The sequence below is a fragment of the Epargyreus clarus genome, unplaced genomic scaffold (assembly GCF_041222505.1).
Source record: "Epargyreus clarus isolate Ecla_fem2 unplaced genomic scaffold, WU_Ecla_fem_2.2 ptg000023l, whole genome shotgun sequence".
In the NCBI taxonomy this organism is placed as follows: Eukaryota; Metazoa; Arthropoda; class Insecta; order Lepidoptera; family Hesperiidae; genus Epargyreus; species Epargyreus clarus.
Window position 1 is genome coordinate 10,297,418 of NW_027332230.1, and position 17,647 is coordinate 10,315,064.

The window sequence follows — 17,647 nt, forward strand, 5'->3', positions numbered from 1 at the left end:
TTTATAGTGAGAAATAGGCAAATTGGGCGAAATAATCTATTTAATAAATATTCAACTATAACAATTCCGACTATTATCATTTTCTTTCACTTAGTATTACTCAGTCTGCATAAAATAGTTCATATTTGCGCGTTTGTGTGGACATTCGTAGATTAATGTTTTTTAATCACTCGTTAATTTTAAATAAATATGTTATAGCTATTATTTATGGGTTACTATCATCCATAATTATATACTCAGTATATAAAGGACATACACGATTTTAAAAATAAATATTTTGTCTCAGAAGCTAGTTTAACCCTTTCACAGCCACAGTCGGCTATACCCGACAAATTGTTTTGGACGTTCAAACGCCAATGTCGGGTAGTGCCGACACAAACGTTATGCAAAAATAAAACTATTAATGAAATATTTTTCGCTATATTTTTATCACCTATACCTTGTCAACCAATGTTTATTTAGTATATTGGTTACACTTTTCCCATTCGTCATTTATATGAAATAAAAAATAAAACAAAGTAACGATCATCGCAAACTGATCACAAAGTCTATGCCGGTAGCGCCATTGCCGTGTTATGCCGACAGCTAGTGATGTAGAACATGCACGTAAGATATTTTTTAATATTTCATCGCTTCTATGATTTTTAGAAATAATTGCCAATTCATTAACAACTCTGAAAGATCTGACATATATTTAAATAAAAACAACAAACTTTTATTAGGAATAATTCATAAAATACAGACAGCAGCTAGATACATAAACATTATCGATAATGGCAAAATTGCTATCTTACCCCACACTAAATGCAATCGTGTTATCAGCACAGTGCAGTGCATTGCAAGCCGTCGTCGGTATTACACGACAAACCGTGACGTCAGATACGCGCTAGTGAAGTGACTCATTTGGTAAAAGAAAAAAATGAATAGTGATAGTGAAATGGACACTGATGAACTTTTAAAAATTTTACAAGGAACCGAAAATGAAACTGCGAACTTGGAGGAAATTGAAATAAATGAAGAAGACCTTCAGGTAAGTGTCAAATTCTAATAATCATGTACCAAGTATCAATTAAATTAGTAGTCCAGTCTTTGATAAAGATTCTTTAACTTTTAAGAATTACTAATTAACACTAATTATTATTTGTAAATGAAGTCTTCGTTAATATTCGTACGTATTTTCGGTTTCAACAAACTTGACTTATTTGGTTAACAATCTTAGTGCCCTTTTAACGTAATTTGTAATTTAACAACAACCCCGACACATATTGAAAAGTACCTATTGTAAAATAAGTCAGCATTTAATGCATTATAATGTCAGCATTTAACTTTCATCCTCTATCCTAAGAGTACCCTCACATTATCCTAGAACCATATAGAAGTATCCTAGAATCATCTCGGGTCTACGAGTAATAACTTTACCAAGTGACAATAAAGTTCGTTCACGAGTTTACGCGGTTTTATCGATCAGACAGGCAGACCGACAGACAGACAATAAATAAAAAAAAATGTTTTCGTTTTTTATCGATAACAAAGTCTAACCTCAATTAAAATTTTTCAAAATATATTCAATATACTGAAATTTTGCCATTTGAATTTTATTATAAGTACTTGCTTCTGCCCGCGGCTTCGCCCGCGTGGTATGTGTACGTGTACGTGATAGGCGTGTCTCTAGTAATTAAATGATCAATAAGTCTTAAATACATAGGTATTCTATCAGTTAGGTACTTTTGGATAAGAATAAATTAAACAGGTGTAAGTATTCTCAGTTCATTTATTTATTTGTCGGGACCGTGCCTACAAAGGATAGGCACGGTCCCGCCGTTCTGTTCTCATATTTAAATACTTCTGCTCAGCCCTTTTCCTCCTAGGCCAGTCAGAATCTGGCAAAGGAATATAAATTGGGCTTGACGGTGGTCGTGGTGACGGTGACGGCATAACTGGCACCATTTTTTTCCGCGATGTTTTCCTAAAATCAAAACACGTAATCAAATAGAGCCATGTAGGTTTGTAGGTTGCACTTATTACAATTTTTTTCTCTAATACTTCGTTCGAGTATCTACTATACATATTTTTAACTGATAACTTTATCCAAGGATAAGTGGAGTCGATTCGTTACCACGTAAAAAAACATAAATCACTAAGTACCTATCATATTATTATTTACTCTTGGCAGGTTCTGTGAAAAACCAAACATCTAATAATAATCAACGCAATGTCTGCACGTGCAATTGCCGTTTGCAGTTGTAAAAAGACCAAAGGTGCAAGCACGAAAATATAAGATAACGTAATTACGTGTAGGTACTAACGACCATAAAAGATAAAGCTTTGCGGCGGCATTTTGGCTTGGTTGAAAAGCTATATCAAAGAAGCCGCCGCAGGAATTATATTTTGTTTGTGTTACTTACGGTTTAGGTATTTTTTTTGTTTTCCATAAATCCATTATATTTAATACAGCCCAGTACGCTGCCGCCAAGCCCAACGCAATATTAACTAGTTTGCTGAAATTAAATAATTACGTACTTGATTAGTAGGTACATTATGTTAAAAGGGGCATTTGTATTTTGAATAGGTGCTAAAGTAATTATATTGCTTAGTTGTTATGTACTTACCTCATAATTAAATAATTAAAAAGTTTCATAAGAGCCACAACTAATTTGTATCTAATTTTTAAACCTAACAGTACTACGAGACGCAGGGGTACCAACTCTGGTAGAGAGCAAAACTATAGATTAAAAATTAAATGTCAAAACTATCAAAAATAGGGGGAATTCCCCCTTATCTATCTATATTAATAATTTCGTCAAGGGGTACGGTAGACTCGATTAAAACCTTACCTGAAATATTATACATAAAAAAATAAAAATTTCGAGTCGACAACATATATCCGCAAAATTCGAATTGTCGAATATTTTGTTAAATTCTAATAGTGCTGACAAATCGCAGTCGCCATATTGATGACATTCTATCGAAAGGCATAGGTGCGTTCAGAATTTTGTATGTTAGTCTTTATTTTGTTAATGTATGTTACTTTGTTTTGAAGATTGATTTTAAATAAAATTATTTATTTAAAAACTTTTGCAATTTTAATTTATTGTAATTATTACACGCAATGCACGATGCTGTACGAATTAAATGCCTTGCCTCATTTTTCTTGAGAACCGATAACTTCAGAAATATGTATCTAACTACATTTTGTAAAAGATTGTGTATTATATGTGTCACATTTCACCCGAGCGAAGCTGGGTTTCCATCTAGTTTATAAAAATTACGATAAGATTTACAATTTACGAAGAATTACGATAAAAACAATATAGATTTCCGATATTAAGATTTCAATTTTAAATTTAGATATATCATTATTGTTCCCACAGAATAGAACATTCAGATAGAAAACAGATAGAAATTTAAATTTAAATTAACGTTTTATACGCCTGTTATAGCTTAAATAATAATATGTTTTGTCTTCTTTTAGCTTGCCAAAATTTTTCATTGACAAGAACGAGTCTTGTCAATGAAAAATTTTGTAGGTAAATAAGGCTTACAAAGCTTTTTTAATTTTTAAGAATAAGGGGAGTAATATTTAAAACATAACCTGTAAATACCCTGAAATAAACAAAAAAATAAATTATAAAACTGACAAGGTAGAGTTGCCCACTAAAATCGGTATATTGATACCCAAAAAACGTATTTAAAAGTACATCTAACATGGCCCATTTTTCTAATAATTTATATTTATTATATTTGCAGTCATCGGAAGATACAGACAATGAAGATGTTTCCGGAACGACTCAAACTATAGTCAACGAAGTAGTGGATTCTACTTGGTCTTCAACTAGTTTTGAACCCAGAGTCGAGCCCTTTGATGACTTCTCGGCGGGAATAAATATGGATACAGATTTAAAAGAAAATTCAAAAGAGGTGGACTACTTTCTGTATTTTATGGACTCCGATTTGGTAAATCTTATTGTTCAGGAGACAAACAGATTTCACAACTTTTTCGTCCTTAACACGGACTTAAGGGTCTATTCCAGACTGAAGAGATGGTACGACGTGACTGTGCCGGAATTATATATATTTTTTGCAATCACCATGCTGATGACGAGGAACAAACATCTTCGAATAGAAGAACACTGGTCGACTGATCCGTTGTTGGTCGCTCCAATATTTGGCAATTTGATGTCCAGAAATAGATATTGTACCATATTAGGAATGATGCATTTTTCAAACCCGAACGTATCTTTGACGCATTCGTGCCTCAATAAAATAGAACCCGTGTTGAATCATGCCAAGGAGAAGTACAAAGGTCTGATGACACCGTACAAAAATTTATGTATAGACGAGAGCATAGTGCCGTTTAAGGGTCGGCTCAGTATCAAACAATACTTACCCAATAAAAGGAACCGATTTGGAATTAAGCTCTTCGTCCTTTGTGACGTTAAAACTGGCATCATAGTCGATTTTATCGTTTACTGTGGGGCGAACACAGATATAACAGACCCTGCGAACTTAGGAGTTGGCGGAGCAGTGGTGACTACTCTCCTGAGAGATTTTGTAGGCTCAAAGAGACATTTATACATAGACAACTGGTACACCAGCCCAAAATTATTAGAATATTTATATTCTAATAAAATATATGCCTGTGGGACAGTAAAACCAAATAGGTCTGGAATGCCACCATTAAAACAAAAATTAGCACGAGGGGAAGTTGTTTCCAAGTCCCGTGAACCTTTAATGGCATTAAAGTGGAAAGACAAAAAAGATATTTTTATACTAAGTACAATTCACAAATCTAACATGGCACCGTCCCTAAAAGAAAATAGAAATACTGGTTTACCAGTCATGAAACCTATGGCTGTTTTAGATTATTGCCAGAATATGGGTACTGTTGACACAGCCGACATGATGTTGAGTTCCTTGCAGTGCATAAGAAAAACAGTCAAATGGTATAAAAAGTTGTTTTTTCACGTGGTCGATATGCACTTATTGAATGCTTTTTATTGCTATAGGCATTCACAAAATAAACCAAAAGCATCTTTTGCTAATTTTCAGTTGTGCCTCGTGCGTCAGCTCATAGAAAAATTTAATAACGAGCAAATGCTCAATAGGCCCTCAAGCACCATACGCAGCAAAATTGGCAATCCTTTGAGGAAACTTCCCGGTAATGCGGCCGAGCATTTGCCTAACTTAAACGCCAAATATCAGCGGTGCAAACTGTGCGCACAGACAAAAAAACGGAAAGAAACACGGTATTCATGTGCAATATGTAACGTTAATTTGTGTGCAGCGCCGTGTTTCCAAGATTACCACAAATAAATTTATTAAATGTTTAATTTATGCTGTGATTATTCAATTATTGATCTGTGATTTTAATTGTTAGACATAAAGATTTGATTTTATCGTGTTTTTTAATGGTAGGTACATTATTTTAAAGACTGAAAAAACAAATGCATATTTTTTATTACATTTTTTTATTTAACAAAGCCGGTTTTTTATTTCGTATAGCACTGCCCTTTTATGCGTACTTACCTAAATATAATATACCCAATAGAAAAATAAAATAAGGTATATAAATTACGCTGTTTTTGAGTACTTTTACCAAATAAGTGCTTGTTTTTTTTAAATATACATATCCTACACTACCAACAGTAAGTAAGTAAGTATATGGTATATAGGTAGGAACTATTCTAATAGTTCATTAAATTTTAAGTGCTTACAAAAATGTTTTAATATCTTAAGTATAAGGAATAATTTCAATAATTCAATAAATAAATAAATATCGATAAAATACGCAATTTACTTTTCGCAGCACTAATATTAGGTGACCGCTCAAGGCCAGCCGGCGTGACACAATAGCTTTTCTATTGTTTATCGTTTTCTTGGCGCTGACGAGTGGTTTCGGAACGCCAATGTCGGCTTATCCCGACAACGCGTGACGTCATAAGGGAACTAGAGATGCGCCACTTCTATAAAATTTTCAATCGAGTATGAACTCTGGTAGGTAATATTTGGGTCAAATTTTTAGGCTATTTGAATTAAAATTATGTCAATTCGACAATTTTTTGTGACAATGTAAGTTATTTTAAAATAAAACAAGCGAATCTGAAAGATAAAGTTATCAATCTTATATTTATATTTACATCGTATGGTTATGGTCACATCCCTATTTTTGCAGAGTATTGTTTACAATAAATCTTTGTGGCATATTTGTTTGTTTTGTACTGTGGCTGTGAAAAGGTTAATATTGCAGGGATTTTAAGAAATGATAACCTAATAAAATACAGCTTTATGATTCAATGGTAGCAATATGTGCGTATTTGATAGTAAACTACTATAAAAGTTCAAGCCCTGCTGGTATTAGTCCTAAAAACGACTACTGCTACCCTCAGTATACTTCGAAATGTTAGTTAATATTCCATATAGTTAAATTAGAAAAAATAAATGAACAATGAGTCAAAATTGTACTTTACACAAATTGCTAGATAATTGTGATATTGTCTAACTTTATTTATATAATGTCTATTCATTTTGTGTAAATAAAATATACTAGAGTGTATAAAATTACATTAATAAAATTGCACGTAGACAACGCAGCTTTGAAGTTTCTAGCTAGGTTATTTTTGCAATAGTGTTGTGTTTCATTAATATTACTAAGCAACATTGCAGCATAATACGTACCTATATATTTTCATTAAATTCTTCTATAAAATGATTTCTCATTTAAGTTTAGATCTCACACTGACTTCAATAAAATAGATTTTTCGATTATTATCTCTTGACTATGTAATCATGCGTTGTCCGTAGATTAAAAACATACCTAGATGGAGTTCTAATGCACTTTAGTTGTTCTTTAATTATACATCATCTGCAACATCGATTAAACATTATAGCCCGTTGTTAATAATCAATCTATCTTGGGTAGAAAAAAATGGGATAGATTAATTGTAATAACGAGAGTAAGAAACTTGATGTAAAGAGCACTTCACACATTCGCCGTATATACTATTATAGTCAAATTTAATGTCTCCTTCAAACGGAACATGACAAATATGCCTCTACATTTGTAATTCTTATTTGAATCTTGTCATATTTATGATGGGCATAGGAGTTGATGCTAGAAACATAATAATCCCATAATAACGCATTATAAAATGTTAATATCACGTAAAACATGGAAAGGAAAGGTGTCTTATGTAAATTTCAAAATGTTCCTTTAGATTTAAGCACTAACGCGAACCATCTGCTACAACTAGTGTTACAGGCCTACGCAAAATCTCTTTACAAAATAAGGTAAAAAAAATTGTCAATGGAGGCACTATGAAGGGGATAGTGTGAGACTTCTTCTGCAAGCTTTAGTATATTGTTTTGATGAATGTGTGGAGTGCCTTTATAAGAATTTATAAGGATAGTTCTTGTTTTTTTAACATGAATCTCTGTTACATCATAATAACATTATAGTTATACTCTGGTTATCGTATTTTTTTCAATACTACTTTAGCATTGATTTCTAGTAATTGTTAAAAAAATTATACCAGTAAATCTTTACTGGTATCTACACAGTCAAATGGGGGTAACTTTGTACGACCAATATTTAATTTTAATATTTGGGCCGTATCCATCCACTTTCGAGGCGTTTTAAGAAGCAGTACAACTGTTGAAACATTTTTTCTGGGATAAATAACAACTTAAATCAGTTTTACTACACTACTTACTGGTCCAAAGTTATCTCATTAGATTGTACATAACTTAGTGCTTTTTATTGGTAACATGATGTATCTTTCATTTTGTTGTATTTATTTGGCTATTAAAGGAACATTCCATCTATGTGTTGATTTTAATCTAAAAAAATATTTCTGACTGGCAAATTATAATGTAGCAAAAATGATTAATGCCAATTGGCAGTATGTACCGAGCTTCATGTAAACCTTGCACTGGTTTGTCTTTACATTAATTGTATCACTAATTTTGTGTTGTAACCGCTACGAGGTTCCTTTGGCCTATCTTGTACATTTAAAATAAATGGTTGAACCATTCTAATGTTAATTGTGCATTTTAATAGCTTAGTAAACGAATTATAACTATTCTTTGTGCTTCCTTATACATCCTCTTATCCTCACTATATAAAGTTCAAAATTAAATACTGCTGCCTTGGAAGTTATCTTGAACCATGCATTAGGTATTCAATGTTGCAGAAACGAAACTTAAAAATTATAAAGGCAATTATTATTGTCACGTTTCCCTTGCGATATTTCATGTGTCAGGTGTTTTAAGTAGAAATAACATAAGCGTCTTATCCCAAATCAAGCCGCTGCTTTCCCCATAGACTAAGCAAATCCTCGTTGTATTTTCCCTATTTGAGAGCCGGTAGTGATAATGCAGCGGCGACCAAACCATGCATTTTATCGTACTTACATCAACATTACAAACATCTAGTTCACGATAAAATCTAAATTTGAAGCCTTTTCTATCACAAAATCGGGTTAGAAATTCGTACCAATAGAAAGATAACGCTTATCAAAATGAACCATCACTATATATACCACACAGTTTGTTCTGTATTTGTTCGTGAGCTGGTGCTGTACTTTGACCAAAAATACTCCACTCATTCAAACATTCAAAATACGATTAAATAATTTATTCGAAATCTGTACATATGTATTAACAGTGGAGACAGAAAACACTTTCAATAAAGCCCATAATCAAATAAATTCTTTGAATACTTTATCCTTGTCTTCATAATATTTGTTAATGCGTATCTCAGCATATCTAAAACAGAAAAGATTTTTTAGTATAATATCAGATGAGTTTAAATTATAATTTTAATTTATAAAATAACGTTTAGGGTAACTGACAACAAAATATAAGTTAATTTTGGATGAATTAGCTTTAAAAGAGCTCTATATTAAGCTGACTCAGGGGGTGTCATTGAATTTAACCATTAGTGTTTTGTATATAAGACAAATCGAATGTTTACCGTCCAAAATCAAAATCAATATCTGACAACTCATACTGAACAAGTGACCAGATTCCCCACAAAAAATGAGATGTCAAAGCCAACTGTTGAACTTCTTTATACACTTTTTCTATGTGTAACGTCGACGGCACGTCCTCTTCCAAATACTCGGAGAGATATGTCCGAATCCAACCCATTTGAAATTCTTTATTGGGATATCTGCCATAGTCAATATCATCAATCGATAAACCTGAAATATAAATAATGATAAATAAAAACTATGCACATGAAAGAGGCAAATAGAAATGCCGCAATTTACTATTGTAATATTTATTGAGACAAGTTATACCCAACAAGACAATTAGATTTGTATAAATAAATCATAAAAATCTTACCGACAAATTCGTTAAAGTGATTTGCTATATCGAATGCCTGATAATTATAGGCAGCGTATTCATAATCAATGAAAGACACGGTTCCTTGCGCTTCATTGTGGATCACGTTTCCTAGAAGCAAATCATTGTGAGCAAACACTATTGGGCTCTCGGTTTTGGATAAGTGTGACTTGAGGCGCTCAAATTCTATTCTTAATTTTGTAACCGATCCAAAACTTTTTGCAAATCTAAAAATTTAACAATTGAATTAAGCTCTTTTCAACAGTTTTTTGTTTTTAAATCAATTATGTATGGAAATAATAAGATAAGTACTCTTCAAAAGAAACTTCAAAGATAATTGACGTTTATATTAATTAACAGAATACTTTTGAAAATGGTAGAAACTATAGGCCCGGGTTTGTTTCGACAACTGAGGAAATCTAAAGCAAAATACTTCACGCTGCTTCAGGGTTGATCGATAGAGAAATATTTGGGTTAGTAGTGAACCCGTGCCAGTATATAAAAATGTATAAATCGCCCATAAACCCTCTGAGAAGACAACGACTGCCAATTATACAACCGGGTACAAAAAAGAAACATTCTCTCAAAAGCCCAAAAGAGCGTACGGCATTTAACCACTATGCCGTAGGCGCAGATCTATTAAATATAATGTAGGTATATTTGTTTGGAATAAATACCTTCCGATTTGAAAATAATTAATTACATACTAACGTTATTTTTTTATACCCTGATATTAGTTATAACAACTTTAGGTGGAAGCAATAATTAAGATAAATTTCTATCAAAATGATTATCGTTAACTGGCCTCATTTATTGTTAATAGGGGCGTAACGTATTATATTTATATATGTAGTAAGTACCAATTGCAACATTTGCCACAGATAATGATGATTTTACTATTAAATTGTACATGTCAGCAATGGACTTCGTGATATCGAATACCTACTAGACGCGAGACACAAATAGGTATAAAAAATAAAAATCACAAACTATAACTGCATGAATGAATTACAAATGAAGGTAATGTGGATTATAACACACCTGCTTTGCTTAGTTTCACTTGAGAATTGTTCAGGTAGTAAATTTAAAAATTGTTCTATTTTGTCCCATAACATCGGTTCCTTTTTGATCTGCAAGCAATAAGATTTAAACTTAAAGATAAACATTAAAAAGGTTTTAATTGACGTCACAAAGTGATGTAATCACACGTCACAAAATGATTTTTTTTAATTAAAAATAATCTAAATCCAGTTGCAGACAAACTTTGCACTACCTAACTGCTACTACTAAGTATTTATTTTTTAAGATAATATTTTTTTCAATATAAGTTATTTAGCCCAGCATGAGGTAATCGTAAAGGCACAAGTACCTATGTGTCAGAAAATACCTATTACCTATAGCAATTATTTTTATGTGGCCAAACTTATGTGCTGCGACCGTTAAATTCTTGATCTAAAAGCGAAAGTAGGGTAAAGTTGGCAAATACTGCAAAAGGCAAAATTTCTGGCATTATAATTTAGTCCCCTACGCTTCGCCTTCCATATCGGGTATCCAATTTAATTTAAACTCATTTATAAAGCTGTCGTATAAGCATATTCCGACAATTGTTTCGTGGGTGGCAACAAATTATTTTATTACAGCTGGTTTAAACGGTCATTATGAGCTAAAGATAGTGAAATATAATAAAAATATTATACCTACTATTATATTTCATAGGTTTATTCCATTGAGGCTTTTATCTTATCTTACTATTTATTCTCATCGCCCTATTTATTCTTATTATCTAGCATACAAGTTTTCCTAAAACTTATACAACTTTTAGAATTAGATAATTATGTTTAAACAGGTTTTCAATATTTTCTTGCTCATTTAAATCATAATTGATAATATTTTTTAATTTAACTTACATTATTATAAGAGTGAAATAGATAAAAAGAAATAAATGTTTGCGATACTTGTATTATTCTTTTGTTAAAGTGCGCTTCTGAAGTCTAAAAACCTCTACTTCCAGGGAATCGTGTACATTTTCTTGTTAAATTTTAGCAGCCCCGAAACTAGTACCTACTAAAACCAAACGGTCGGTTTCGACTGAAAAACCACTTCGGTCGGTAAATAATAATTATTGTGCAGGTACTCGAAAAAGTCAATGAAAAAGAAGTTCAATCCGCACTTTTGCTTGGAGACCGGTTTTGATGTGAAACATCTATAGCCGCACGTAAAACCGATTTCTGGCGTGGCGACGCATGCCGCATGACGCATGCACGCATGACGATGGTATATATATACAGTCTATATACAGTAGGGTGTACGGTGTGGCGACGCGTCGCCATGCGGATCGTAATATTTTATTTTATCATTATGACATATTTAGTTCCTATCACAATATGTTCTTGTCTGCATATTACTTTTACAAAATAATGTCGATGTTTCACATCTGCCAGGCGTCCCTCGACGGCTCACATTTTTTTTTTAATTGAGGATGGAATTATGTTTTAGTAAGTGTAAGACTTCATGCGATAATCCACATAAAAACGTTTCCAGTTTTCGTTCGATAACCAATCAAATATTGTTTTAAAATTTAATTTTATGCACTACTACAGTAGGTAATGCTTTGGTCCAGTTAGATTAATGGCACTTTTAAAATCTCACATAGACAATTTTACTTTACACACATACTTCAGTATTTATTAATATTATAGTAATCTGCCAGTACTTTTATTTCGTTGACTTAAGTAGTACGTGTTTGAGAGGAAGATAAGTGTGAGAACATTGGCCTGTTATCATCTGTATGATGACAGTGATTACATAAATTGATATGGACATTTCCACTTATACTTGTTTAAATTCAATTGACGAAGTTGATTCATTCGTGGCAGTATATATTAGGTATATAAGTTTGTCCGTATATATTGCGTACCTACCGGATTGTGCACAGCTCTTTTGTGTGTAAAGTATTGTAAAAAATCGGGTGATTGGCAGGCGCGGTCCCGAAGGGGACCAGGGGTCATAACCCCCTACAAAACCGTCGAGTCCGACAGGCACTTGGTCAGTGTTTTTTTCGTGGGAAAACCCTTAATGGATTCTTCTATGCCGCGGGGGAGCAGAGAGATCGAGAGATTATGCCGAACTTTTCAATAAATACTAAAATATACATTTAAAACACGTCAGAAAAACATGGTTTAATTTAACCAAATTTCCCTTGTAATTTTTTCTTCCTATGTGATTTACAGAATGATTTGTTCAGCAGGTTGTACATGGCTAATTCTGAAGGTAGAGAGAAATGCTCAAGGGAAACACATCCATTTATGTAATGGATTATGTAAAAATGTATGTATTTTAGAAAAAGATCTAAAAAGTGCATTTACTAAAAATGTCACATCTTGTACTATGTTGCCATCACATAATAACGCTTATTAGATCAAACATTTTAAAAGAAGTAAGTAATGATGAAGAGTAATAAATAAATAACAAAACTAAATGTATTCTGGGAATATGCCCTCTTCTTTAGTTTAATAATAAAATGGGAAAATAAAATTATAGAAATATTTGTAAGACAGCACAATATTTGTATTTATAAATAATAAATTATAGTTTAGCAACAAAAAAAACATGGTAAAATCACAATCCTGATTCCCTACGATCCTGATAAGGAGAATGGTATGAAATTATTAAAATCATGTATTGTCATTGGTTTTAGATAATTGTTCAGAATTTTAAATTCATTGGACCATTCAATATGGGTAAAAATCGAATTCAAAGATTCCATTACATATATAGATACATATAGGTCAATCTAATAAAAGCATGGTAAAATGTTATACTTACATCATGTCCGAGCTGTACTTTGTGCATCTTTGCCATCTGTGTTGCAACTAATGTTGATAATTTCTTATCCTTTACGGATTCCACAGTTAGGGTGACTCCAGGATAGTATTGATACACCAATCCATTTTTAAATACACCATAAACATTAGGTGCCAACCCCAGCGCATTGAGAGTTGTTATATTTCTGTAAATTGAAACTTGTATTTAAATATTTACTTTTCCACTATTGAGCATTGAATCCGCTCAAACTACCGCACTGGCCAATTAATTGGTACTTCCCACTTTTGAAAAATTGTATTTAAAGTACTCGCAAGCATGAAGGTGTGATAAAATTAATATAAAAACAGAAGTGGTTATGAATGAATGAATAAATTAAACAAAAATTATGGGTGCATGTCTAGGGTTTGAACCTCGGGCTATGGCATACCAGATATTTTTTTCATATATGGTGTTATTTGCAAATTTCATATAATTTTTTAATTAAATAAAACACTAGTACACTGAGACACAGAGACACAATAAATTGAGATACATTAAAAATATTTAATTTAATGCGCATATTAACTTACACAATGTAAATTTTAATTATTGCAGTGTTTTGTTTTTTTCTTGTACAAAAAATAATACCACATTTGTTGGACAAATCTGGAACTAGCTTGTATGTTAATTAGACGAGCAGACATCTTGAAACTTATTGCGCACATTTGTATTGTCCATATTGTTATTCAAATTCAACATGAATAGATTCAAGTGATGAGGCAACAGTAATGAGCCATAAATGTAAATGCATACATTTGAATGCTCAAGCTACTGCATGCAAATGTATAAAGCAGTACGAATATGATGTAATTGTAAAAATTATTCATTGTATTCAAGGCTAAAAGTATGAAATGGACGGAAGAATGGAACTCAGTATACGAGTCAGGTAAGGGCTAGGACCTAAAGGGGGAGGGCCCCTCCCTTCCTCAAATTGTTGAAGTCTACAAGTAACAAATCTTCAATAATTAAATTTTGGGTATTCTTTTACAAATGTAACAACTTTTTTAGCCACCTTCCAAATTATTTCAGTAACTGCCTCCCCTCCTCCGTGACTCCCTTTCTTTCATTCATCAAAATTAGACTTTCACCCCGGAAGAATAAAAATAAGGAATACATTTAATTAGTCATTCTACATTTACCTGCCACTAGGCTTTATTTTCTTTTGATAGTTTTCTTGTCAAGTTAAAAGGGTTCACACAATATATTTATTAAATACGCAGCATAAATTAAATACTTACCTCAGTTCTGCATTCCTATCAATAAGTAAATCAGTTTTATTGCCATATATACGAACTAATACAATATTATCATCTTTATTTAAACCAGCTTTCCATTCACACGCAACTAATTTGTTTGTAATCCCATCAGTAAAGACCTGAAAGTATTCACAATGAGTTATTTTACTGGAAACATGTTACAATGAATGCCACGAATAATAAAATTAACCTTGAAATCGATTGCTTCTGGTGTCCAATCGGGCCTAATAACTTTGAGAACGTTTAAAATTCCTTCAAAAATATTATTTTCATCGATCTCAATTGGAATAAATTTATAATCAAACTTGAAAGAATTTATCGACATCGTTGCTCTTTATGTATTTTGTGTCGTTATAACTGAAACGTAATTCCACATAACACCTATCCACGAAGGCTTGGACGAAGAACTACGACACATTTTATAAGACCGAGGCATTTATATTAGAAATGATAACTGTATGTACATTGTTGAACTTCTGACCGTGGATAAAAATTATACTTCTTTTGATGGTATTGACTGAGAAATGACACGAATTTATGTCATGTCAATAATGTCAATGCCATATGAGATAGACTGCGCCTGCAAATAGATTCTTACTTTGTTAATATGAGTTTTAATGTACATAGTAATAAACACAAAAATTAAATACTAACTCACAATGTTTAATTTTGATGCATTATTCAATAAACGATTTATTTTTCTTTTACTTATTTAACATAAGTCAAAGACAACACAAAAATATTTAAAATCTGTGACATCTGTCTTCCGACGGATAACCTGCCAAGTTCGAAAGTCCACAATTACTTTGAAGTGTTTAGGTTTCAGCATGATCTTAAATTTGAACGATTAATTTACTTAGTGATCTGTGGTTTCCGCCATCAATAAGAAGTTTGACATTTTTTTGAGCTGTCGCTGTCGCTTGTCAGTTATGCAATAGGTTGTCAAAGAAAATTTCTTCTGATCGAAAATTCATCGAAATCTCGACTAAAACGATATAAAAATGGGCAAGCATTTCGGTAATCTAGCTACAATCAGAGGAATCATTACATACAAACTATCGCCTCACGAGCAGAGGGCGTATGCAGGAGCCGTTTCCAATGGCATACCGAACTTTTTCCGCAGATTCCGCGCCAGCGTATTCAGAGTAGCCCCACGTAAGTACACACATTGAAAATTGACTAAAGTATTTTGTGTCTCAATACTCCTCCAGCTGCGGTATCCTTTCAGATGTAAGAAAGTGCTCTATATAATGTAATACGTAATACCCATCGTCCATTACACAGTCATACTAATGAAAATCGATTTTATAGTCCAGAGACCAAAACATGTTTATTCAATGTCTTTTGTCGCCGATTCTGAGCTCCACTCCACCGGAATCCATATGATTCTTTATAAACTTGTAAAAACCATATTCTAAACAATTGACCATAACCTCATGATCATTATCAAGCTTCCAAATTTAAATCGAACGAAACATATTTCTCGAAAAATTAAACTCATGATATAATCATGACCCATTAAACACACACACACATGTCTAACTCTTTTTGAAAACCCAAGTAGCCGAACTCAAAAACTCCCATAACCCTATAATCACATTGCTAATAAATAATTTATAATCTGTATTATGACAAAATGTTAACGTGGAAGAATGAATGTTGACAAAGTTTTGTAGAAATAAAAAATGTGTGTTTCAAAAGTTGTCATAGCCAGTGCGCTCTCTACTCCTACAAGGTGTCCTCATGTCACAATCCCGAAAATATTGTAGTGTAATGAGATTAATGAGTAACATTACTATTAGTGCATAGAAGGAATTTGTTGAATTTGATTAGTATTCAATTGTATTTACCACGCTCTTATTAGTTTGGCCTGTATGTACAATATGTATGTAATGGAATCTTTGAACTCGATTCTTACCCACATTGAACGGTCCAATTAATTTAAAATTTTGAATAATTATAAAGAACCGATGATGATACACGATTTTAGTAATTTTATCCCATTCTCTTCACCAGGATTGTCAGGAAACAGGATTAATGATTTTGCTTGTGTGATTTTAGCGTGGTTTTTAGTTTTTAAACTATAATTATTTACATGTATTACAAGCATAGTTACTTATATTAAAATAACTAGATCAATGATTATTGCTTCAAAGTAATTTAGATAAAATTTATAGTAGTACCTAATCTACTTAAAGTAAGTCTTGTCTATAGAAGACTTTATTTGGATTTGGATACATATTATATATTTTTTATAAGATTAAAGTAGTGTCTTGTAGGATGCCTGGAGATAAGTGGTGAATATAGAAAATAGGTTCTACCTGATTTAATCACAAAAATGTTTTCATTTCTGAGGAAAAAACATTATAACATTTATAGTAAGAAATAGGTGTGGCGGTGGCATCACTCCTCTTGATCCACGCTGATTCTCATTTTAAGAGGACAACTTCAACAATGTGAACAGAAAACCAAATTACAATTTTAAATTTCATTTTTTTACAGCTTTCATCTTGTCATACCTGCTCTACGAAGGCATTGAAAGGGAACACCACAGGCTTACACGCAAGAACCCTGCTGACTTCGCCAATGATGAATAAATAGAAAGAATTTAATAAATTATGTTTTAATGTAGACAATTAATAAATATCTGCTTGAATTACATTGTTATTATTTATTTTACTTTATTGTTAGTATTTTTTTGTTATTGTTTAAATTTGTGATACATGATAAAAATCAGATTTTTAATGTATGTTATTCAATTTATTATAATATGAATTCTGTTACCAACTGTTTACTAAGTACCTAATCAAAGTAATCTGTGTGTTCTAGTAAAAGTTGAAAACCTTTCAATATAAAATTGAGATCACAGAACATACAACTCTCTTACGAGAGGTTGAGATCTGTCACCGATTATTCAGTGACCGTGTCCCAAATAATATATTTTACTCTAATGGTTTGAACGCTTCCATTATTTACAAAAAAAGTATCCTGTAATATATCACATCTAAATCGTATGGAAAGTATCTTTATATATTGTTAACGGAAAACTTTAAAGGAATAGGAATAATAAAAAACAAAATGGTCGTATTTTTCAAATGCAAATTAAGCACAGAACAATTTCGACGCCAAATGTCGAATTATCGATCGCCCATTCCTGAATCCCGACCGACAAACGGTAATGC

General features: G+C 32.1%; 3 protein-coding genes across 3 annotated transcripts in view; 1 reads left to right on the forward strand and 2 right to left on the reverse strand.

Annotated features, from left to right (window-relative positions):
- Positions 1-17,647, reverse strand: part of Taldo (transaldolase) — a 54,189-nt gene that overhangs the window by 19,077 nt on the left and 17,465 nt on the right. The window lies entirely within an intron of this gene.
- Positions 8,618-15,005, reverse strand: eas (ethanolamine kinase 1). The gene is made up of 7 exons (XM_073085582.1): positions 14,656-15,005; positions 14,448-14,584; positions 13,171-13,354; positions 10,387-10,475; positions 9,346-9,572; positions 8,972-9,200; positions 8,618-8,763 (listed from the first exon to the last, which is right to left on the reverse strand). The coding sequence occupies exons 1-7, from the start codon at positions 14,788-14,790 to the stop codon at positions 8,697-8,699; spliced, it is 1,068 nt and encodes a 355-aa protein (XP_072941683.1). The 5' UTR covers positions 14,791-15,005; the 3' UTR covers positions 8,618-8,696.
- On the forward strand, positions 15,358-17,121 carry UQCR-Q (Ubiquinol-cytochrome c reductase ubiquinone-binding protein). Its single transcript, XM_073085378.1, has 2 exons — positions 15,358-15,620; positions 16,968-17,121. Exons 1-2 carry the CDS (start codon positions 15,467-15,469, stop codon positions 17,060-17,062), a joined length of 249 nt encoding a protein of 82 aa, XP_072941479.1. The 5' UTR covers positions 15,358-15,466; the 3' UTR covers positions 17,063-17,121.

Excerpts from the sequence above, each read along its gene's own strand:
- eas (XM_073085582.1), bottom strand. The coding sequence starts at position 14,790 with ATGTCGATAAATTCTTTCAAGTTTGATTATAAATTTATTCCAATTGAG. Across the intron at positions 10,476-13,170 it reads AAGTACAGCTCGGACATGAT|ATCAAAAAGGAACCGATGTT; the intron begins GTAAGTATAACA and ends TATTGCTTGCAG. Across the intron at positions 8,764-8,971 it reads ATTGATTTTGATTTTGGACG|ATATGCTGAGATACGCATTA; the intron begins GTAAACATTCGA and ends TTTCTGTTTTAG.
- UQCR-Q (XM_073085378.1), top strand. The coding sequence starts at position 15,467 with ATGGGCAAGCATTTCGGTAATCTAGCTACAATCAGAGGAATCATTACA. Across the intron at positions 15,621-16,967 it reads CGTATTCAGAGTAGCCCCAC|CTTTCATCTTGTCATACCTG; the intron begins GTAAGTACACAC and ends ATTTTTTTACAG.